At 49.3% G+C, this 23,282-nt stretch overlaps 1 protein-coding gene across 1 annotated transcript in view; it reads left to right on the plus strand.

Annotated features, from left to right (window-relative positions):
* LOC140907350 (CD5 antigen-like) overlaps positions 1–23,282 on the plus strand; it is a 40,566-nt gene that overhangs the window by 5,064 nt on the left and 12,220 nt on the right. The window contains exons 3-4 of the mRNA XM_073333152.2: positions 4,823–5,137; positions 9,412–9,726. Of these exons, the coding sequence (XP_073189253.1) occupies positions 4,823–5,137; positions 9,412–9,726 (630 nt within the window). The remainder of the gene's footprint in view (positions 1–4,822; positions 5,138–9,411; positions 9,727–23,282) is intronic.

The following is a 23,282-nucleotide window of genomic DNA, read 5'->3' on the forward strand; positions in this document are numbered from 1 at the left end:
CTGCTCTGTTACTTCTCACATTTTGGACCAACCCGTAATAGAAAATTCCAAAATATCTCAGACCTGTAGATCTAGCGTAGCACAGAGAGCTCAGCCAAAAATATACCTCAACCCTACACAGCACAGGAATATCATATTGTGGAGTCATTTTTTGTGACTCAGTAGTTAACATGACAGCTACAGAGCCAGAGAGCCTGTGTGTAACTGCAGCTGGATGTGTCCTAACCTGTATGAATGCTGGTGAAAGTGCAGGCTAGAGGGCTTTGCTGTTTGTCATAGCAGTACAGTGTGAAAGGGAGCCCAGGCCGGTGCATCAGGGGGCTCAGTGGTACCCCAGTTCCAGGTGGCACCCCCCGGGGAATACATCAAAATAGCGTTTCACAACTATTGAACACTTTAAATTTTGTGGGAAAACAATTATGTGGGCTCCAAGCAAACAAATGAGAAAATATCAGGGATGGACTAAAGCTGTGGGTTTTACTCCCAGACCCAGATCTGAACTTGTCAATGTTCAGAGTGCTGGGTGGGGTCATTATTCCAGGTTGGGCCACAGAAGTGTTGCAAGCATATGATAGGTGCAGTATATAAATGTGATTGTTCTCCTGAAAGGTGGAGCTAATGGCTGCCATCATAGGGTCTTGTATCAAATGCGAATCACAGATCTCATGAAAGCCAATGACTGGGCCAAGCACACTCTATTTGACTCAATAGACAGAACCATCAAAATCCTTTATGTAGTAAAAACATCTGCAGACAGTGGGGGCTATTGCCCAAGCACTGGCCACATGGTCAGGACAGAGCTAGCCAGGGGTTTCCCTTGTTGCCAATGCAGGGGCCAGGATATTGGTGTTGGACTATGTCTGTTGGAGGGAGAAGACAGTAGAAGGAGTTGTGACTGGGATCTGAGAAGGAAGCAAAGAACCAAAGCCTGTTGGAGCTCGCTGGAGGGGCATGCTGGGCATTTCTGAGCATTGACACTGCCGGCTGTTGTTAGTCTAACCCTTCTGCCCGTCAGAGTTGGCAGCAACAAGGGCTGGGTTCAATATCTAGGGGATCCATTCCAATAACAGAATGCAAACCGGCTCGAGCCCCCACCCAGTGACCTGGGACAAATATATACCACCCCCGCTGGGCGCCTCCAAGAGGCAATACTTCCCCTCTCGCAAGCACCAAGTCTGAGTGTAGCAAAAAGTCTTTTAATAACAGAGAGAAACAATGTGGCATTATGTTGGGGAAACACCACCAACAGGATTCATAACACAACCCATGAGCAAAAACAACCCCACCCCAAGCAAATTGGTGCATGCCCCTTTCCCTTTGGTTCTTGAGTCCAGCAACCCCAAATCACCCAAAGTCCCAAAAGTCCAATGACCCAAAAGTCTCTGTCCCTGGTCACGGCAGCCCCAGAGTTCGAAAGTTGATGGGGCCACAGCTCCATAGGCCTTCACTCCGCTCCACTCCACCAGCCGCCCCACGAACTCCTTCGCTCAGCTCCGCTCCGCTCCGCGGCCCACAAGCACCTCCCGCCGTCCCACGAACTGCTCCACCAGCCGGTCCACAAACTGCTCCGCGTCCCACAAGCAGCTCCCGCCATCTTATGAATTGCTCCACCAGCCTGTCCACAAGGCACTCCAGCCGTCCCGCAAACTGCTCCACAATATATCTTCAGGCTCCCCCACTACTTAACACAACGCTCAGTGATTTCAGCTCTTAGTCAGTTCAGCTCTTTGGTGAATTCAGCTTGCAGTAGGGGAGCCTCAGTGCTGGCGCACTATTAGCCCAAAGTGAGCTCAGCAGCCTGTAACTAGACTCCTAATGGAATCAAAATTAGCTCTGACCTTCCACAGTGGAGAGAGGAGGAAGTGCAATTAGCATGCAAGGCCCTCACCAAGGGGCCCATGCCACCAAGTATTACTACTTGTCCTCAGCCTCTCTCCCTTCACAGAGTTGCCACACCTCACCACGAGATGTCAGGGTGGAGCTCATCCTGACACTGCTTACATCAGGTTCAACTGTATTCAGGGAAACAGAACTCTGTCTGCACTTAGCCTTGGGCCCTACCACGAGTGAACGTCACTGAGTTAACTCGATTGAAAAAAGCCCCTTTTGTCCTAGTGCAGACCAGGCCCAAGGGGTTTCCTTTGGGGCTAGAATGAACAGAGCAGCACCTAATAACCTTCCCTATGGACTGCAGCAAAGTGACCATTTTGTATTTGCTTGGCATTAAAGGAGCAGGACGGTCTGGCCACGTACTGGTGTGAAATGCACTGTCCTCTCAGCTCCATGGAGGCTCCTTAAACATGGTGTCCCCAGCTCAGCCATCCACAGCTGCAACCAGCCTGTTCCAGGGCTCGCAGTGGAACTCTGCATGTAGCCGTAACTCCTAGGCATAGTAATGATGCTGGGACTTGCTCCCAGTCTCAGGGACAGTCCTGGGTCTTCAAACCCTACATGGGGGCCAGTTCTCCCAGGCAATATTTGAGAACTGTGTATCAGGCAGTTGCCCCACCTCACAGTCCCAGTGAACTGCCTCATTCACAGCAGCCAGCTTTGCCTCTCCACAACCCCCAGAAATGCAAACAGCCCTAGAGACAGGGGGTGGGGGGCAGGGGGTGGAACTCAGAGCTACTGGGAGAAAAGCAGCTTGCAGGGAGTGGGGGCAGAGTCTGCTCCTCATCTGGGGAAGGAGCAGCCTGTACATGCAGGGCAGAGAGGCCAGGTAGAAAGGGGAGAAGAGGAGGGGGAAGAGCCCAAGGGAGGAGGGCGGGAGGAGACCAGCGGAAGAGAGAAATGTGTGGGGGAGGTGGGGAGAGGAAGCTCCGTTAGGGAGCACAAGGCTGTAATGCCAAGCGCCACAGAACAAAAATTGTGAGGTTAAAAAAACCATCCAGTCTCATTTTTCCATCCGTCTTTGGACTGCAGAACCCCCCTCTACTCCTCTGCCAGCGTGGGGGTGAGAATCGCAGGCTGAAAAGTCACCCTTTAGTGCGCCCAAACTGCATGACTGCCCCGGCTGCTCATCTGGAGACTGCGCTTACCCTCCCCTCACCCCAGAGATGGGAACTGCCGTCCATTGCCCAGCACTGCCTTCGCTCTACCTCCTGGTTCAGTTCCTCTGACAGAGGAAGGGCTGGCTGGGAAATAGCTTAACAGCCACTGAGCTAATTCATGCAGCATGGTTCACACTCACACACAGAACTTCTGTTACTGTTCAGGGGTGAGTTACAGACAGACCCCCCCACCCCACCCCCGCAACTTCTCTGCCTGAAACTGGGAAGCACTGCCCCCATTCTAGAGACCCCTACCCTCTCCTGCCTGTGTCTCTTTCGCTCCTGCCCCCTCCCACTCCTGACCCCATCCCCTGCCTACTTCAGACTCTGTTCCCCTCCCCAATACTCCCTCCTGTCCCCCTATTCCAGAACCCCTCCCCTACCTCCTGTCCACCCCCACCAGATCCCCCCACTCCATCCCCACTCCTCCATCCTCCCCAATACTCCCGCATGTGCCCCTGCTCCAGGCTATCTCCACTCACTCCCATCCTCTGTGCCACACCCCTCCCCTCCTTGTCCTCTTTCTGCCCTGCTTCAGGCCCCCTCACTCCTCCCCCTACACGTGATCACCCTTCCCCACCTCTACGTCCCCCTTCCCCACATTTGAGAGCCCCCTTTTCTTCCCATGCCTCCTTCTACCCCCCTCTCTGCTCCTTCTCCCTTTCCCTCTCTTCCTCCTGCCCGATTCCTCACCCCCTCCTCACTTCTCACTCCTGTCCCCCACTCCAGACCCCTCCTCTCTCCACCTCTCCATTCACACCCCCTTCTCTAAACCCCATTCTCCTCCCCTCCCTCCTGCCCCCTGCTCAATAACCCCCTCCAGCCCAATGCTCCCTCTCTCCCTCCAGACCACCCTGTGCTCCATCCCCACTCCTCCCGCCTGCCCCAATTTCATATCCCTGTCCCCCTCCCCTCCCTTCTGACTCTCTTTCCTGCTTCCCTGCTAACTCCCAATACAGACACCCCTCCCCTCCCCATTTCTCCCTCCTGCCCCCACTTAACAACCTCCATCCCGCCCCCCACTCCAGAACCACTTCTCACTCCTGCCCCTTCCTACTTTCCTTTCCAGACCCTGCTCCCCTCTGTCCCTCCTGCCCCCTGCTACAGACTCTCTCTCTTCCCCACCCTCTTTCCTCCCCTTGCTCCAGAACCCCCTCTCCACCCTTCCCTCCAGCCAACTCATCGTCTTTACCCCATTCCCTTGCCAACCTTGAATCTGCCTCCTGTCCCGCAGTGCCCTGCCCCCCTCACTCTCCCCATCCTCCTTTCACTGGATCTCTGCTGCCCATCACGGTCCCTGAGCCGAGTTCAGTCCCCACAGCCACACAGAGACAGCCGTGTTCCCAGTGGGCTTTAGTTGGAAGTAGCAGCGAGGTTTATTCAGGGGGTCCTCACTCCCACATGCCGACAGACTGTAGGGAGGTGGCAGCATCTCACTGGCTTCAGCCCCACTGACAGTGACAGGAGATGGCGCCATTTAGAATAAGGGAAACTCGGTGAGTTGGCACCTTTCATTGTGTTCTCACAAGACAGGTAAAAACTCCCCAAACCGCCAGAGTGGGGATAAAATGGGGAGAGCTGCAGCACTGACAGCCCCGATTGTGAGGCCCTGAGACGGGATCAGGTGGCGCCATGAGGCAGCTCTGGGCATGTCCCATTCTCCTGGCTCTGGGTGCGGATCCCCTGCTGGCGGGCGCCGACTCTGCTGTGATAACGCTGGGTCCCTGCTGGTCCCTGCTCGCTCTGACCCTGCTCTGTGTCTCTCTTTGAAGGTGTCAACTTGCTGAGGCTGGCGGATGGAGGCAGCCCCTGTGCCGGGAGAGTGGAGGTTAAACACCAGGATCAGTGGGGGACGGTGTGTGATCACGGCTGGGACATGGCAGATGCTGGGGTTGTCTGTAAGCAGTTGGGATGTGGAGCTGCTGTCAGTGCTCCTAGAAATGCACATTTTGGACGAGGATCTGGACCAATTTGGCTAAAAAATGTTGCCTGCGATGGTACCAAGTCTGCTCTCTGGCACTGTGGGAACGAGGGATGGGGTGAGAATGACTGCGGGCATGGAGAGGATGCTGGAGTGACCTGTTCAGGTAAGAATCAGCCAGCTCAGTCCTCAAAGGCAAATGCCCTGAGACAAAAGGACTTTAACCCAGAAGGCATCGTGTGCCTGTCACCGTAATGAGAAATGAACAAAAACCAGAACAACTCCTGTAGTGATTGTTATTACTGGACTGTAATGATTACTAATCATGTCACTGGCCAATGAGGAGCCCCCTGTGTGACTGTGAAGGGTTTTCATTACCTCATTTCCAGTGGTTTCAATGCCACATCTTTCCTTTCCCTCTAAAAATGGAGATACGAAAGAAAATGGAAAAGGAAAATGTCCTTTTGGTCCTCAGTCTATGTGACACTTTTGAAAATGTTACACTCATGCTAAAATGCAGACCCAGACACCCAACGGCAGAGGTACAGAGGCTGGGGCATGTATGTAGCCCCTTTGCCACCCTCATAGGGTGACCGAGGAATGGGCAGATTCTCCCAGCTTGGCCAGAACTAGATTTAGCCGAGAGCACTCCCCCCTCTGCTCTGTTACTTCTCACATTTTGGACCAACCCGTAATAGAAAATTCCAAAATATCTCAGACCTGTAGATCTAGCGTAGCACAGAGAGCTCAGCCAAAAATATACCTCAACCCTACACAGCACAGGAATATCATATTGTGGAGTCATTTTTTGTGACTCAGTAGTTAACATGACAGCTACAGAGCCAGAGAGCCTGTGTGTAACTGCAGCTGGGTGTGTCCTAACCTGTATGAATGCTGGTGAAAGTGCAGGCTAGAGGGCTTTGCTGTTTGTCATAGCAGTACAGTGTGAAAGGGAGCCCAGGCCGGTGCATCAGGGGGCTCAGTGGTACCCCAGTTCCAGGTGGCACCCCCCGGGGAATACGTCAAAATAGCGTTTCACAACTATTGAACACTTTAAATTTTGTGGGAAAACAATTATGTGGGCTCCAGGCAAACAAATGAGAAAATATCAGGGATGGACTAAAGCTGTGGGTTTTACTCCCAGACCCAGATCTGAACTTGTCAATGTTCAGAGTGCTGGGTGGGGTCATTATTCCAGGTTGGGCCACAGAAGTGTTGCAAGCATATGATAGGTACAGTATATAAATGTGATTGTTCTCCTGAAAGGTGGAGCTAATGGCTGCCATCATAGGGTCTTGCATCAAATGCGAATCACATACCTCATGAAAGCCAATGGCTGGGCCAAGCATACTCAACCATCAAAATCCTTTATGTAGTAAAAACGTCTGCAGACAGTGGGGGCTATTGCCCAAGGCACTGGCCACATGGTCAGGACAGAGCTAGCCAGGGGTTTCCCTTGTTGCCAATGCAGGGGCCAGGATATTGGTGTTGGACTATGTCTGTTGGAGGGAGAAGACAGTAGAAGGAGTTGTGACCGGGATCCGAGAAGGAAGCAAAGAACCAAAGCCTGTTGGAGCTCGCTGGAGGGGCAGGCTGGGCATTTCTGAACATTGACACCGCCGGCTGTTGTTAGGTTCAACTGTATTCAGGGAAACAGAACTCTGTCTGCACTTAGCCTTGGGCCCTACCACGAGTGAACGTCACTGAGTTAACTCGATTGAAAAAAGCCCCTTTTGTCCTAGTGCAGACCAGGCCCAAGGGGTTTCCTTTGGGGCTAGAATGAACAGAGCAGCACCTAATAACCTTCCCTATGGACTGCAGCAAAGTGACCATTTTGTATTTGCTTGGCATTAAAGGAGCAGGATGGTCTGGCCACATACTGGTGTGAAATGCACTGTCCTCTCAGCTCCATGGAGGCTCCTTACACATGGTGTCCCCAGCTCAGCCATCCACAGCTGCAACCAGCCTGTTCCAGGGCTCACGGTGGAACTCTGCATGTAGCCGTAGCTCCTAGGCATAGTAATGATGCCGGGACTTGCTCCCAGTCTCAGGGACAGTCCTGGGTCTTCAAACCCTACCTGGGGGCCAGTTCTTCCAGGCAATACCTGAGGACTGTGTGGCAGGCAGTGGCCCATCCTCACAGTCCCAGTGAACTGCCTCACTCACAGCAGCCAGCTTTGCCTCTCCACAACCCCCAGAAATGCAAACAGCCCTAGAGACAGGGGGTGGGGAGCAGGGGGTGGAACTCAGAGCTACTGGGAGAAAAGCAGCTTGCAGGTAGTGGGGGCACAGCCTGTTCTTCATCTGGGGAAGGAGCAGCCTGTACATGCAGGGCAGAGAGGCCAGGTAGAAAGGGGAGAAGAGGAGGGGGAAGAGCCCAAGGGAGGACGGGAGACCAGCGGAAGAGAGAAATGTGTGGGGGAGGTGGGGAGAGGAAGCTCCGTTAGGGAGCACAAGGCTGTAATGCCAAGCGCCACAGAACAAAAATTGTGAGGTTAAAAAAACCATCCAGTCTCATTTTTCCATCCGTCTTTGGACTGCAGAACCCCCCTCTACTCCTCTGCCAGCGCGGGGGTGAGAATCGCAGGCTGAAAAGTCACCCTTTAGTGTGCCCGAACTGCACGACTGCCCCGGTTGCTCAGCTGGAGACTGCGCTTACCCTCCCCTCACCCCAGAGATGGGAACTGCCGTCCATTGCCCAGCACTGCCTTCGCTCTACCTCCTGGTTCAGTTCCTCTGACAGACGAAGGGTTGGCTGGGAAATAGCTTGACAGCCACTGAGCTAATTCATGCAGCGTAGTTCACACTCGCACACAGAACTTCTGTTACTGTTCAGGGGTGAGTTACAAACAGACCCCCCTTCCCACCCCCCCAACTTCTCTGCCTGAAACTGGGAAGCACTGCCCCCATTCTGGAGACCCCTACCCTCTCCTGCCTGTGTCTCCTTTGCTCCTGCCCCCTCCCACTCCTGACCCCGTCCCCTGCCTACTCCAGACTCTGTTCCCCTCCCCAATACTCCCTCCTGTCCCCCTGCTCCAGAACCCCGCCCCTAACTCCTGTCCAACAGCACCAGACTCCCCCCACTCCATCCCCACTCCTCCATCCTCCCCAATACTCCTGCATGTGGCCCTGCTCCAGTCTACCTCCATTCACTCCCATCCTCTGTGCCACACCCCTCCTCTCCTTGTCCTATTTCTGCCCTGCTTCAGGCCCCCTCACTTTTCCCCCTACACATGATCACCCTTCCTCACCCCAACATCCCCCTTCCCCACATTTGAGAGCCCCCTTTTCTTCCCATGCCTCCTTCTACCCCCCTCTTTGCTCCCTCTCCTTCCCCTCTCTTCTTCCTGCCCGATTCCTCACCCCCTCCTCGCTTCTCACTCCTGTTCCCCACTCCAGACCCCTCCTCTCTCCACCTCTCCATTCACACCCCCTTCTCTAAACCCCATTCTCCTCCCCTCCCTCCTGCCCCCTGCTCAATAACCCCCTCAAGCCCCATGCTCCCTCTCTCCCTCCAGACCACCCTGTGCTCCATCCCCACTCCTCCCGCCTGCCCCAATTTCATATCCCTGTCCCCCTCCCCTCCCTTCTGACTCTCTTTCCTGCTTCCCTGCTAACTCCCAATGCAGACACCCCTCCCCTCCCCATTTCTCCCTCCTGCCCCCACTTTCCGACCTCCATCCCGCCCCCCACCCCAGACCCACTTCTCACTCCTGCCCCTTCCTACTGTCCTTTCCAGACCCTCCTCCCTCTGTCCCTCCTGCCCCCTGTTACAGACTCTCTCTCTTCCCCACCCTCTTTCCTCCCCTTGCTCCAGAACCCCCTCTCCACCCTCCCCTCCAGCCAACTCATCGTCTTTACCCCATTCCCTTGCCAGCCTTGAATCTGCCTCCTGTCCCTGCCATGCCCTGCTCCCCTCATTCTCCCTATCCTCTTTTCACTGGGTCTCTGCTGCCCAGCACGGTCCCTGAGTCGAGTCCAGTCCCCACAGCCACACAGAGACAGCCGTGTTCCCAGTTGGCTTTAGTAGGAAGTAGCAGCCAGCTTTACTCAGGGGGTCCTCACTCCCACATGCCAACAGACTGTGGGGAGGTGGTGGCATCTCACTGGCTTCAGCCCCACTGACAGTGACAGGAGATGGTGCCATTTGGAATCAGGGAAACTCAGTGAGTTGGCGCCTTTCATCGTGTTCTCACGAGACAGGTAAAAACTCCCCAAACCACCAGAGTGGGGATAAAAAGGGGAGAGCTGCAGCAGTGACAGCTCCGAGCATGAGGCCCTGAGATGTGAGAAGGTGATGCCACGAGGCAGCTCTGGGCATGTCCCATTCTTCTGGTTATGGGCGCGGATCCCCTGCTGCCGGGCGTGGACTCTGATGTTATTATGCTGGGGAAGGGGGTCCCTGCTCACTGTGACCCTGCTCTGTGTCTCTCTTTGAAGGTGCCAACGAGCTGAGGCTGGTGGATGGAGGCATCCCCTGTGCTGGGAGAGTGGAGGTTAAACACCAGGATCGGTGGGGGACGGTGTGTAGTGATCGCTGGGACATGGCAGATGCTGGGGTTGTCTGTAAGCAGTTGGGATGTGGAGTTGCTGTCAGTGCCCATCATAATGCTCATTTTGGACGAGGATCTGGACAAATTTGGCTGGATGAAGTTGCCTGTGATGGTACTGAGTCTGTTCTCTGGGACTGTGGGAATGAGGGATTTGGTGAGAGTGACTGTGGTCATGGAGAGGATGCTGGAGTGACCTGTTCAGGTAAGAATCAGCCAGCTCAGTCCTGAAAGACAAAACCCCTGAGACAAAGGGGCTTGAACCCAGAGGGCATCGTGTGCCTGTCACCCTAATGAGAAATGAACAAAAACCAGAACAACTCCTGTAGTGATTGTTATTACTGGACTGTAATTATTACTAATCATGTCACTGGCCAATGCGGAGCCCCCTGTGTGACTGTGAAGTGTTTTCAGTATATCATTTCCAGTTGTTTCAATGCCACATCTTTCCTTTCCCTCTAAAAATGCAGATAGGAGAGAAAATGGAAAAGGAAAATGTCAGGTTGGTCCTAAGTCGCTGCGACACTTTTGAAAATATTATACTCATGCTAAAATGCAGACCCAGACAACCAACGGCAGAGGTACAGAGGCTGGGACGTTTATGTAGCCCCTTTGCCACCCTCATAGGGTGACCGAGGAATGGGCAGATTCTCCCAGCTTGGCCAGAATTAGATTTAGGCAAGAGCACTCCCCCCTCTGCTCTGTTACTTCTCACATTTTGGACCAAACAGTAGTAGCAAATTTCAAAATCTCTGATACCTTGTAGATCTAGCATAGCATAGAGAACTCAGCCAAAAATATACCTCAACCCTACACAGCCCAGGAATATCATATTATGGAGTCATTTATTTTTACTCAGTTGTTAACATTACAACTAAAGACCCATTATACGCTTTATTTTTAATTTCTTCTTCCTAACATTTAGTAGGAATAATATCTTCCTTTGACACAGCACAAGGAAGAATAGAATCTTTTCCTATAGTTCCAAAAGTTTTAGCAGTTCCCCTGGCGATGGGAGCTCAGGGCAGGGTTTAGTCTCAACCCTTTCCTGGATTTTGAGTGTTTCAGGGATAAACCTCCACATTCTCTTCACATGGATAGCAGGGGGGAGGGGGGAGGTTTTATGTGTCACCCTTCTGCCAGGTGGAGCTGGCAGTAACCAAGGCCAGGTTCAATACATAGTGGTTCCTTTTCAACAATATGACACAGAACCGGTTTGAGCCCCCAGGATGGCTCCAAGGGCAGGTCGCTGTGCTGGGACATTTACTACAATGGCAGCCTGGGGACAGTCTGAGATGATTCCTGGGATCTGTCAGACTCCAATGTTGTTTGCAATCAACTGGGACGTGGATGTGCCATCAGTGAATTCTCCCGGCATAGTCTGACCTGCCACTGGAAATGAATCACCCGGACAAAGGACACTGATGACCTCGCAAATTCCTGCCTGGGCTGTGGAGTTGTCACAGTGAGTCAGACAAGTCTAATTTCCTGCACACTGGACCCTTCTCAGCCCCACAGGGCCCGTTCCTCGCTCAGACTTAGGGGGGTTACAAGCTTTCTCAGCGACTCCGCACTGGAGCTGCCTGCACACCACACTGGCATCGTTCAGGTCCCACTGGTCATCCAGCACTCTGGCCCACACACCACGGAGGGAAATCTCAACTCTCCCGTCACACCGGCTCTCTCCATTCAGCAGTCTGCGTAATTCAGAGCAACCTGGGCTCAGGAGAGATGGGAAATACACTGAATAACACTCCCTGTTATACACTGGAAATAATACAGAGTGTGCATGAAATTATGGACTGTTTCTCAATAAGAAGATATAAGCCAGTGATCAGAATGTGTCACAGTGTTAAAGGGAACCACCTCTGTCAGAAGACACTTATTCTTTTGACTCTGTAAGTGGAAGGTAATATAACGATTGTTGAACTCTGAGCTTGACAGAAGGGCTTGCCAATGGACTCTCTAAATGAGTGAGCGAGGGAATTCCTGCAGATTACTGATTGGGAAAATAGTCTCTCTGTGTGGTGGTGGAATGGCTGCTGAGGTTTGTAGTCACTTTATCCAGGCTTAAATGCCTGGAAGCCAGTGAACGGTGTCTGCACAAGCACTTAGCAGGTGGGTCGTGAGTGATTTAGGCAAGTTTGCCTTGAGGGAGTTTGGCCAATGGAAGAGCAGGATTCATGGTGGTTAGGAACAGGTTATTGTTGGTAAATTCCCTTAGTTCCCTCTCATCTTTGCTCAGTAGGTGGCAACTTTCTTGGTTCACGTGGATCCAGTGCAGGAGCTCCTAGTGCTAGATAGTTCCCGGCACTGGTAGTTCTGACTGGAGCTGTCCCCTGAAGTGTGGTGTCATCTCTGAGTCCAACGTGAGATTCCAGCTGATCAATTCATAGCACAAGAAGCAGGTTGTGTGTGGGGTGGGGAAGGGGACGTTCTCTGTTGGTGAATATTGTGACTCCCTTGGGATGTGAACCTCAGTCTTTCCGTGTGTCTCAGAATCAGTGAGTCCTACAGCAAGGTGGTAAATTAGGAATTACTCCCCGAGTTCAGACCCAGGTGCAGCCAGGAGAGACTGACCATGTTAAAAGACAACAGCAGAGTCAGTGCAGGGCACACCCACTGGCTGTGTCGGGTACAGTATGTACTAGTATGGCGACCTGACGGGTGCAGTGTGTGCGCACTGGGTCCAACCAGCTCAAGGATCTTGGTAGCCAAATAACATTTCAAGGCTAAGAGTGAAATCCTGGCCCCACTGAAGGCAATGGTAAAACCTCAGTTGACTTCAACGGAGCCAGGAGTTCGCCCTAAGACTGGACCAGGAGAATGCCTGCATGCAGCTAGTGTAGTGCAGGGGTGTAGCCATGGGTTGGTTGTGGCCCACCCAGTTAGCATCCAGGCCCACCCAAATCAGGGCCGGAGCCCCCCGAATCCACAGGCTGGGAATCCCATCCCTGGCTCGGCACTCATCAGCCTGGCCGCATCTCTCTCCTGCCAGTGCCATGAACTGCTTCCCTGGTCTCTGGCTGCAGCACTAGCCCCACAGGGAGGGTAGGGGCATGCCATGTGGGGGCAGGTCTGGGCGGGGCTGGTGCTGGGGCTGGAGACTGGGGCAGCAGCTTCCGGATTCGGCAGGAAAGGGATGTGGCTAGGCTGACGGACACCGAGCCAGGGTCGGGAAGGGTGGGTGGAGCTCGAGTCCCAGCGGGACCCTGCTTCACCCAAAGGGTGTGCCTAAGGGACCAGATGTCCCGATTTTATAGGGACAGTCCTGATATTTGGGGCTTTTTCTTATATAGGCACCTATTACCTCCCACTACCTGTCCAATTTTTCACACTTGCTATCTGGTTACCCTCGGCACGCACCGCAGCCTGTGTGCTCCGGGCAGCCTCCACTTTGGGTGCCTGCTGAGCGGTAAGGGCCGGCTGGAAGAGGTGGAGGGAGGAGAGCCCCCCTCCCTCTTGCCCCCTCCCCAGGGCACTGGATTCCTTCTGCACCCCTTCTTCTGCCCCTCCCATCATTGCCCACCCGCCAAAAGCCAGGTCGCACCGCGGTTTCCTGTCCTACCTATGCCACTAGTGTAGTGTGAGGGTACAGAGTAGATTTGAGTTTTTCTGAGGAGGCTCATGGCTATAACTGGGTACCACAGACCCTCAGGAAGGCCAGATGGGATCATGGCAGATGGAGCTCATATGGAAGGGACCAGGTGTTTTTCCTTAGAAGGGATTCTCCTTCCAGAAACTGTAGGGAGAAATCAGCATCTTCATGTGCTGAGGAGTTCCTGCCAAGAACCAGGGTATGGGCTGGGTAACTAGTTAGGAGAGGCAGGGCAGGGCTGGAGGGAATTCAGTTAGGAATGCAGGTATCAGCCTCTGTGAGAAGCAGGAGAACTGCCAGGTGAATTGTCCCCAAGGTATAAAGTATCAGCTGTAAAGAGGAGAGTAGACGTCTGTTGAGAGTGCTGGGCAGCCCTATAGGCTCAGTCATGGTGTGTAATGGCACCAGTGACTCTGGGCTCTGTGGAAGCCAGTCCTGGAAGCTACGTGTCCAATATTGGGAAGAAGGCTGAAATCCAGGGCTTCTGCAGTAGGTTTCTCTGTAAGGACCCCAGTTCCAGTGAGTCAAGAAGCCCTATGGAGACTCTGTTCATGGATCTGAAGATGGGGCAGAGAGGGGAGCTGAAACTTCATTAAGTAGGAGGGATCCCTTTGGTGAAGGGAGAAGCAGATGATCACAATGAACTCTTTGAGTCTTAAAATTCTGCGGATCTATAGACCCATAAGACGAGCTCCATTTAGCCACAAGGGAACCAGATTGGTTGGCCATTAAAATTAAGTTTTCTAGTGAATTATTTTTTCCCACAGGGCCCTGGCCACTTTCAGTGCCCAGGATGGATAAATCAGGGTTGTGCAGTGTCAGGCTGTTGCTTATATGACCCCTGCCTCATTCACTTTAGAAACTGGAAGGCCTGAAGAGAACGAGCAGGGGAGCGCAGGAAGAACTAGGATGCTCTTGTTTCGAGCAGTGACCGTCATTCAGTCGAGCTCAGTTCTGTTCCTACCTCTGCTGCAGACTTCACCGGTGACACTGAGCAGGTCTCTGAAGCCAGTGTTTATGGGGTCTGATTTGCAGAAGTACTGAGCACTCACAACTGCCGCTAGGCTCAAGACAAGATCTGGCTGCTCCACTCTTCTGCAGTCAGGCAGCATGGTTGGGTGGAACGAGCACAGGGCTGCGAGTCAAAACACTGAGTTTTATCCTGTCTCCGCTGCTGACTCACTCAGTGGCCTTGGGCAAGTCACTTTGCTTTTCTCTCTCAGTTTCACCATTTGTAAAATGGAGTTAATAATAATACTTACCACCTGCTTCCCTGGAGTTCGGTGAGGATTTATTAATGTCTGGACAGTACTTTGAACACAGAAAGCTCTGCAGAAATGATGAGTACTCTGGAGAATCAGGCCCTGAGGGTCTCAGGTTGCTGCCCAATCACCCCAAGTTTGGAGTTTTGGCTTTAACCATTCTATGTAAAATTTTCAAAAGCAGCTAAATGATGTAGGAGCCTAAGTGCCATTTTCAGAAGTGACTTAGGCAGCAAGAGGGAGAAGTTTGCAGGGTTCTTGGGCTCCCACGTTACTGGAGAAAATGGGACTTAAGTCCCTAAGTCACTTAGGCACTGTTGAAAATGTTACTCTTGGGCTCCTAAGTGCCTAAATCACTTTTGAAATGGGCATCATAAGAGTCTGCTATCTCCCGGGGTGTTATGAAGAGAAATTCATTACTGTTCGTGGTGCATTCTCATACTACGGTGACAAGCACCATAGAAAAGACCATGAAGAAATTAATAATTCTGTATTCAGTGCAGTGTTTGTACGGTCTGTAGAGTGAATAAGGCCCTGGATCACATGTTGAATAGTGAAGATAAAAAGAAATATTCAACAGCTCCTCCCTCCCCTGAGCACCATCCTCCCAGTGTACTGAAAGAGGCAGGACCTGGGGGTAGGTGAGAATAATAGGATGTGTGCATACAATTAGACTGTATCATGTATATGTAGAAGGAAAGGAGGGTGGGGGGCTGAATTTACATTACACAGGAACCTTAACTCTGGTATATTCTAATTCTTGTGCCTTTGCCTAATTATACTAAATAATGCTGTTTATTTGTTTTTATTTTATTTTTTATAAAAGGTAACTATTAGAGTGGGTCAACAACCCAAAATTTTTCCTGTGAAGTATTTTTAATGCAGTATTTCAGTTTTTAAACAGATCTGAGATACTGGGATGTGGAAATGGAATGAAAATTTTTGTTTCGACTCTCACTAATATATTGATTCATTTCAACTTTTGGAAAATGAAACTTTCCATTTTCCTTTCCAGTTTTTGGATTTACAGTTTTCCCACGTCCTCCCCCTTTCTATTTTTTCATCTTTTCTTCCACTGTAAAAGGTTAGAAAAAAGTAAGAAAGCGGGTGGGGGAGAATCTTTTGAGTTTTTTCAATTGGAAAAGTGTGAAAAGGTAAAAAAAAAAAAAAAAAAAAAAAAAGCTAAGTGAGTGAAAGCACTACTTTCTCTGTGGTGTGCTACCAGAAATACCCTCAGGGATTTTTGAGAGAGAAGGGAAATGGTGATTTTCAGCAGTTTATAATTCAGCCAAACCTGGAAGGAATCTCACTGCAGGAGGAGAAGGCACCTCCCTGGCCCCAGCACTGACCCCTTCCCAAATTGCAAAGGCTCCAGCCATCAAGGAAGGTGCGAGAGCTTCTCAAGAAGGTGCCGAGAATATTTTATCATAGAAAGTGTGAAGCAAGCTCCATATTAGGAGTCACCACCAGCTCCCCCTCTAATTACTATTGGAGAAGGCTGGGGACAGTGAATCGGTGACATTGATGTAACCCGAAGGACTAAGTGCTGCCCCTGCTCCGCTGCCAGGCGTCAGGACAGAGTTGCTGATGTTTTTACTGGAGAATCCAGGGCTTTCCCCAGTCACAACTGTTCTTTTGTGATGATATTATTGACTTAAATGTTATCTTTAATACATTTACTGTTATTTTCTGTGCTTTAGGATCTAGCTCCCCCTCCCCTTGCTGTGTCCTGAGGTTTCCCTACTCTGGGGGCAGAATCACACACTGAGGGGCAGGTGTCCTTATTCCCGCATCTCTCTTGCACTTACCTGAGCAAATCACACTGTCATCATTGTCATGTGAGCCCGGAGAGGCCCCCAGGGCAGTAACAGGGCAATGGCCCAAATGGGTTTCAGTCCCTTTGCAGTGAAATGTGTCTGTCCAGACAGAGCCAGTTCCCTTCCCAAAATACCCTTCTCCTGGGGCTGATACAGCGAATCCGCAGTTGAGCTGACGACAGAGAATGTTGGCATCTGGTAAATCCCAGCGTGAGTCTCAGAGGGTTCCCCAGGCACCAAGAACCTGGATCTCCACCCTCCCTGAGCACGCTGTGCTGCCGTTCACCAGCCGGAACCCTGAGTGCCCAGGGGAGAAGGGAGAAGGGGTTTAGAGAGGGAGCATTTAAGGTATTTTATACCAAATATTAAAAAAAAAAGGAAAGTTGTGGGGATTTAACCCATTCCCATTATATTGCACTGTTTAGGTTTCACTAGAAGCTGATAGCAGCTCTATTATCCTAGCTCCCTACAGAGTGAGATCATTTTATTGCTGCACCCTACTCTAGAATACACAACACTGGGATTTTAGAGACATTGTGCCATATTCTTAGGTGAGCATATGACACTTGCATCATTTGCATGTGAGCACGTCTGATTCCCGTGTGATATCCTGGGACAGTACATGACGTGTGACTCATTCCCTACACACTGGAATTCCTCAGTCCAGATTGGACCATGTCCTTCTCTGAAATGAGACCCTCCTGGGATAGATAGAGCTGTTCCACACTCTAGTCCATTGCAGATAACACTGGCAGCTTTGAGATCAAAGTGTGCATTACAGATTGTAGCCCAGGTGTCTCCATGTCTTACTTCCACACATCCTGAGCAGGCACTGTCCCCTCCAACCAGCTGGAGCTCAACGTGTCATTGAAAGCCAATGAAGGATGAAAATTACAAAGTAGCGTTAGGGAGTTAGGTATTCTACTATCCTATAACTTTGGCCAAAAGCCCATCCTGGTGCAGTGGAGCAGTGCAGCCAGCAATTAGAAATTTAAAAAAAAATGTACAAAAAATCGAGAGAGGGGAATTCAATAGCAATCCAAATACATTAGAAGTTATGAAATGTAGAAAATTGATAAGGGAAGCTAAAGCTATCAGGGAAAAATACATGTTTGGCAGGGATAAGAACAATAATGAGAATTTTTTAAAGTATATTATCAGCAAAAACAAACAAACAAATCCAAACAAAGGCGTTGGCCCATTACAAAAGGAGATGTTAATATAGTTTATAATGATGCAAATAAGGTAGAGGTGTTCAATAAACATTTCTAGTTTTGGATAGAAGTAGGATGTGTCTTCATACTGTGGGAAGAGGGTGAACCACTCTGCTGTCTGTTGGTAACTAAGGAGGATGTTAAACAGTATCTACTAGGGATAAACTTTTTTAAAATCCAGCAGGCCTGAATACCTTATAAAACTTTGGGATAAATAGAAATGTAGGACTGGAAGGAACCTCATGAAGTCAGCTAGTCCATCCCCCCACACCAAGGCAGCTTTAAGTATACCTAGTCCATCCCAGGTAGATATTTGTCTAACTTGTTCTTAAAAGTCACCAATGATGGGGATTCTACAACCTCCCTTGGTACCTTGTTCCAGTACCTAACTATCCTTATAGTGAGAAAGTTTTTTCCTAATATCTGACCTGACTCTCCCTTGCTGCAATCTAAATGGATTACTTCTCGTCCTACCCATCAAAGAGAGAGAGCTCAAAACTGGACACAGTGCTCCAGCTGAGGCCTCACCAGGGCTGAGTACAGCAGGACAATTACCTCCTCTGTCTTACATATGACAATTCTGTTAATAAAATCCAGAATGACATTTCCTGTTTTCAAAACAGCATCACCCTTTTCAGTCTGTGGTCCAAAATAACCCCAGAACATTTTCTGCAGTACTGCTGCCTAGTCACTTATTCCCCATTTTGGATTTTTTGCATTTGATTGTTCCTTCCTAAGTCTAGTGCTTTGTACTTGTCTTTACTGAATTTTAATTTACTGATTTCAAACCAATTCTTCAAAGTATCAAGGTCATTATGAATTCTAATACTCTCATCCAAAGAGCTTTGACCCTTCCCAGGTTTGTGTCATCCACACATTTTATGAGTATATTCTCTACTCCATCATCCATAGAATCATAGAATCATAGACTTTAAGGTCAGAAGGGACCATTCTGATCATCTAGCCTGACCCCCTGCACAATGCAGGCCATGGAATCTCACCCACCAACTCCTGTAACAAACCCCTAACTTAGGTCTGAGCTATTGAAGTCCTCAAATAATGGTTTAAAGACTTCAAGGTGCAGAGAATCCTCCAGCAAGTGACCAGTGCACCATGCTGCAGAGGAAGGCGAAAACCCCCCAGGGCCTCTACCAATCTGCCCTGCGGGAAAATTCCTTTCCAACCCTAAATATGGTGATCAGCTAAACCCTGAGCATGTGGGCAAGACTCACCAGCCAGACACCCAGTAAAGAATTCTCTGTAGTAACTCAGATCCCACCCCATTGAACATCCCATCGGGCATTTCTACCGCCAGTAGTCGAAGATCAATTAATTGCCAAAATTAGGCTATCCCATCATATCATCCCTTCCATAAACTTATCAAGCTTAGTCTTGAAGCCAGATAGGTCTTTGGCCCCCACTGCTCCCCTTGGAAGGCTGTTCCAGAACTTCACTCCTCTGATGGTTAGAATCCTTCGTCTAATTTCAAGTTTAAATTTCCTGATGGCCAGTTTATATCCATTTGTTCTTGTGTCCACCTTGGTACTGAGCTTAAATAATTCTTCTCCCTCCATGGTATTTATCCCTCTGATATATTTATAGAGAGCAATCATATCTCCTCTCAGCCTTCTTTTAGTTAGGCTAAACAAACCAAGCTCACCGAGTCTCCTTTCATAAGACAGGTTTTCCATTCCTCGGATCATCCTAGTAGCCCTTCTCTGTACCTGTTCCAGTTTGAATTCATCCTTCTTAAACATGGGAGACCAGAATTGCACACAATATTCCAGATGAGGTATCACCAGAGCCTTGCCTAACACCTCCTTATCTCTACTGGAAATACCTCACCTGATGCATCCCAAGACTGCATTAGCTTTTTTGATGGCCATATCACATTGGCAGCTCATAGTCATCCTGTGATCGACCAGTACACCGAGGTCCTTCTCCAGGTCCTTCTCCTTCTCTGTTACTTCCAAGTAATGCGTCCCCAGTTTATAACAGAAATTCTTGTTATTAATCCCTAAATGCAAGACCTTGCACTTTTCACTATTAAATTTCATCCTGTTACTATTACTCCAGCTTACAAGGTCATCCAGATCTTCCTGTATGATATTCCAGTCCTTCTCTGTATTGGCAATACCTCCCAGCTTTGTGTCACCCGCAAACTTTATTAGCACATTCCCGCTTTTTGTGCCAAGGTTAGTAATAAAAAGCTTAAATAAGATTGGTCCCAAAACCGATCCCTGAGGAACTCCACTAGTAACCTCCTTCCAGTCTGACAGTTCACCTTTCAGTGTGACCCACTGTAGTCTCCCCTTTAACAAGTTTCTTATCCACCTTTCAATTTTCATATTGACCCCCATCTTTTCCAATTTAGCTAATAATTCTCCATGTGGAACCGTATCAAATGCCTTACTGAAATCGAGGTAAATTAGATCTACTGCATTCCCTTTGTCTAAAAAATCTGTTACCTTCTCAAAGAAGGAGATCAGGTTGGTTTGATCAGGTTGGCTTTTGGTAAAGGCATGTTGTATTTTGTCCCAATTACCATTGACCTCAATGTCCTTAACTACTTTGTCCTTCAAAATTTTTTTTCCAAAACCTTGCCTACTACAGATGTCAAACTAACAGGCCTCTAGTTACCCGGATCGCTTTTTTTACCTTTCTTAAAAATAGGAACTATGTTAGCAATTCTCCAGTCAGACGGTACAACCCCTGAGTTTACAGATTCATTAAAAATTCTTGCTAACGGGCTTGCAATTTCATGTGCCAGTTCCTTTAATGTTCTTGGATGAAGATTATCCGGGCCCCCTGATTTAGTCCCATTAAGCTGTTCGAGTTTGGCTTCTACCTCGGATGTGGTAATATCAACCTCCATATCCTCATTGCCATTTGTCGTCCTACCATTCTCCCTAAGCTCCTCATTAGCCTCGTTAAAGACTGAGGCAAAGTATTTGTTTAGATTTTGGGCCATGCCTCGATTATCCTTAACCTCCACTCCATCCTCCATGTTAAGTGGTCCCACTTCTTCTTTCTTTGTTTTCTTCTTATCTATATGGCTATAGAACCTTTTACTATTGCTCTTAATTCCCTTTGCAAGGTCCAACTCTACATGGCTTTTTGCCTTTCTCACTTTATCCCTACATGTTCTGACCTCAATAAGGTAGCTTTCCTTGCTAATCCCTCCCATCTTCCACTCCTTGTAGGCTTTCTGTTTTTTTCTTAATCACCTCTCTGAAATGCTTGGTCTACAACTCCTGCCTATGAATATTTTCCCCTTTCTTGGGATGCAGGCTTCTGATAGTTTTTGCAAGTTTGACTTGAAGTAATTCCAGGCCTCCTCCGCCTTTAGAGCCACAAGTTTTTCAATCCAATCTACTTCCCTAACTAATTTCCTTAATTTTTTAAAATTAGCCTTTTTGAAATAAAAAACCCAAGTCACAGATCTATTTTTGTTTATCCTTCCATTTAGTTTGAACTGAATTAGTTCAAACCAAGGTTTTCCCCTACAATCATTTCTTCTATGAGGTCCTCACTACTCACCAAAACCAAATCTAAAATGGCATCCTCTCTTGTCAGTTCAGCAACTACTTGGTGAAGGAATCTATGAGCTATCGTATCCAGGAGCCCTATTATTATTACTAGCAGTTGTCCTCCAGTCTATACCTGGGAAGTTAAGTCTCCCATGATCACACAATTCCCATAAGTATTTACTTCTTTAAAAACATTAAAGAGGTCTCTCTCCATATCCAGATCGGATCCCGGAGGTCTATAGCTCACCCCAAACACTATCCCAAGGCAGGCTCTAGTAGCTTTCTTCCCCAATGTGATTTTTGCCCAGACAGACTCTGTCTTATCCATTCCATCGCTTCTTATTTCTTTACAGTCTGCCTCATCATTGTTATACAATGCCTCTCCACCGCCTTTGCCTTTATTTCTGTCTTTCCTAAACAGCACATACCCTTCAATACCCATACTCCAGTCATGACGACTATTCCACCATGTTTCTGTTACCCCTATAATATCTGGTTTCACTTCCTGCACCAGTAGCTCTAGTTCCTCCATTTTGTTACCTAGGCTCCTCGCATTGGTGAACAAACATCTTAATTTTTGCTGTTTGGCCTCGCTCACATTCTGTACCTGATTAGGCACGGACATTCTACCGCCAGTATCACCTATTAGACTGGTATGTACACTACCCTTCCTCCTTATGTCCATTCTCCTACCCACGGCTGTATACTTTCTTACTTTGCTTTCTTCCCTTTCAATGTTAAAATCCGGCGTGGAGATTACCTGGACATCCCCCCCAAATTCCTAGTTTAAAGCTCTCTTAATCAGTTGTGCCATCTTCCATCCTAGAAGTCTATTTCCCTCCTTACTCAGGTGAAGTCCATCCCGAGAGAACAGTCCTCTGTCCATGAATGCTTCCCAGTGGCCATACATCCCAAAGCCCTCCTTATAGCACCACTGCCTGAGCCATCTGTTGATCATCATAAACTTGTTACACCTTTGTTGCCCTTCTCTAGGAACAGGCAGAATCCCACTGAAGATCACCTGAGCCTCGATTTCCTTAAGCATCTTCCTCAGCCTAGCATGGTCTCCCTTGATACGTTCCAGCAAGAATCTAGCCATATAATTTGTTCCCACATGAAAGACAATCAGTGGATTCTTTCCCGCTCCTGTTAGGACCCTTTTCAGCCTCAGGTCCATATCCCGTATCTTAGCACCCAGCAGACAGCACACCCTTCTGTTCTCTGGATCAGCTCTTGTTACAGGCCTGTTTATTCTTCTCAGTAATGAGTCCCCAGTCATGTAGACCTGCCTTTTCCTTGTGATGGTGCGATTCTCCAGTCTATTCCCTGTTCCATCTGGCCACAAGTCCTCTCGATTCCTATTGTCCCTTGCAATCCTCTGCAACCCATCCCATATCCTCCTGGGGCTCATATTTGGTGTTGTTATCTCCATTGACTCTTGCCCTCTTCCAATAGGACTATCTGCTCTTCTCTTTTTCCTTGCCCTCTCACCTTCAGTGACCACCTGCTGTGCCTCTTCTTCATTTTCCAAGTCTGCAAACCTGTTCCTGAGCTCTATTTCTCCTTCACTGCCCCGTCTTTTCCTCTGCCTGGTTTTTCTAGTCACATGCTTCCACTGTCCACTTTCCTCACCCAGCAGTATCCTCTCAGAGTTCTTTGGTCCTGCTTCCATCTGCAAGTCTGAGCTTTTCTCTTCAGCCTCCTCATGTCTTTGCTCATCTGCTTGAACCCCCTTCTAAACTCAAACAGAGTCTCCACCTGCATCTCCAATCCTAGGATCTTTCCTTCCATCAGCTCTATCAGGCGGCACTTCATGCAGACAAAATTCTTTTCAGGTACTCCCGCCAGGATCATCTTCATGCCGCAGCTTCCACATCCAGTCATCTTCATAGCGTCTTCCACTACTTGGGTCACTTCCCCTGCTGCCTCTGTATCTGTCATCGCCTTCTCACCTAAGTCCTGTTAGTCTGGGAAACACAAACCAAACCAAAACACCCACCCACAGCAAAACAAATCCCCAACGAGCACGAAAACACTGCCAGACCACCCCACACTCCCTTCACTAACCTGTCAGTTCCTTTCCTGGCTCTCTTGGTCTTCCCCCCAAACTCCCCTTGCAAACTTCCCTGTTTACAGCTCTGTTTGCTGGCTCCTGTGCAGCTGCAGCTGTCTGTGCCGCTGCCTGACTGGCTGGCTGTGTTTATCCAAATCATTAATGAAAATATTGAATAGTACCAGGCTCAGGAGAGTGATATTATTTCTGTATCCATAGGAACACAGTGACCAGAGAGAAAAGTGTTAAAGCCACTAATGGCCAATGGACATATGTCTTACCTAATC

This window comes from Lepidochelys kempii, chromosome 1 (genome assembly GCF_965140285.1).
Source record: "Lepidochelys kempii isolate rLepKem1 chromosome 1, rLepKem1.hap1, whole genome shotgun sequence".
Taxonomy (NCBI): Eukaryota; Metazoa; Chordata; order Testudines; family Cheloniidae; genus Lepidochelys; species Lepidochelys kempii.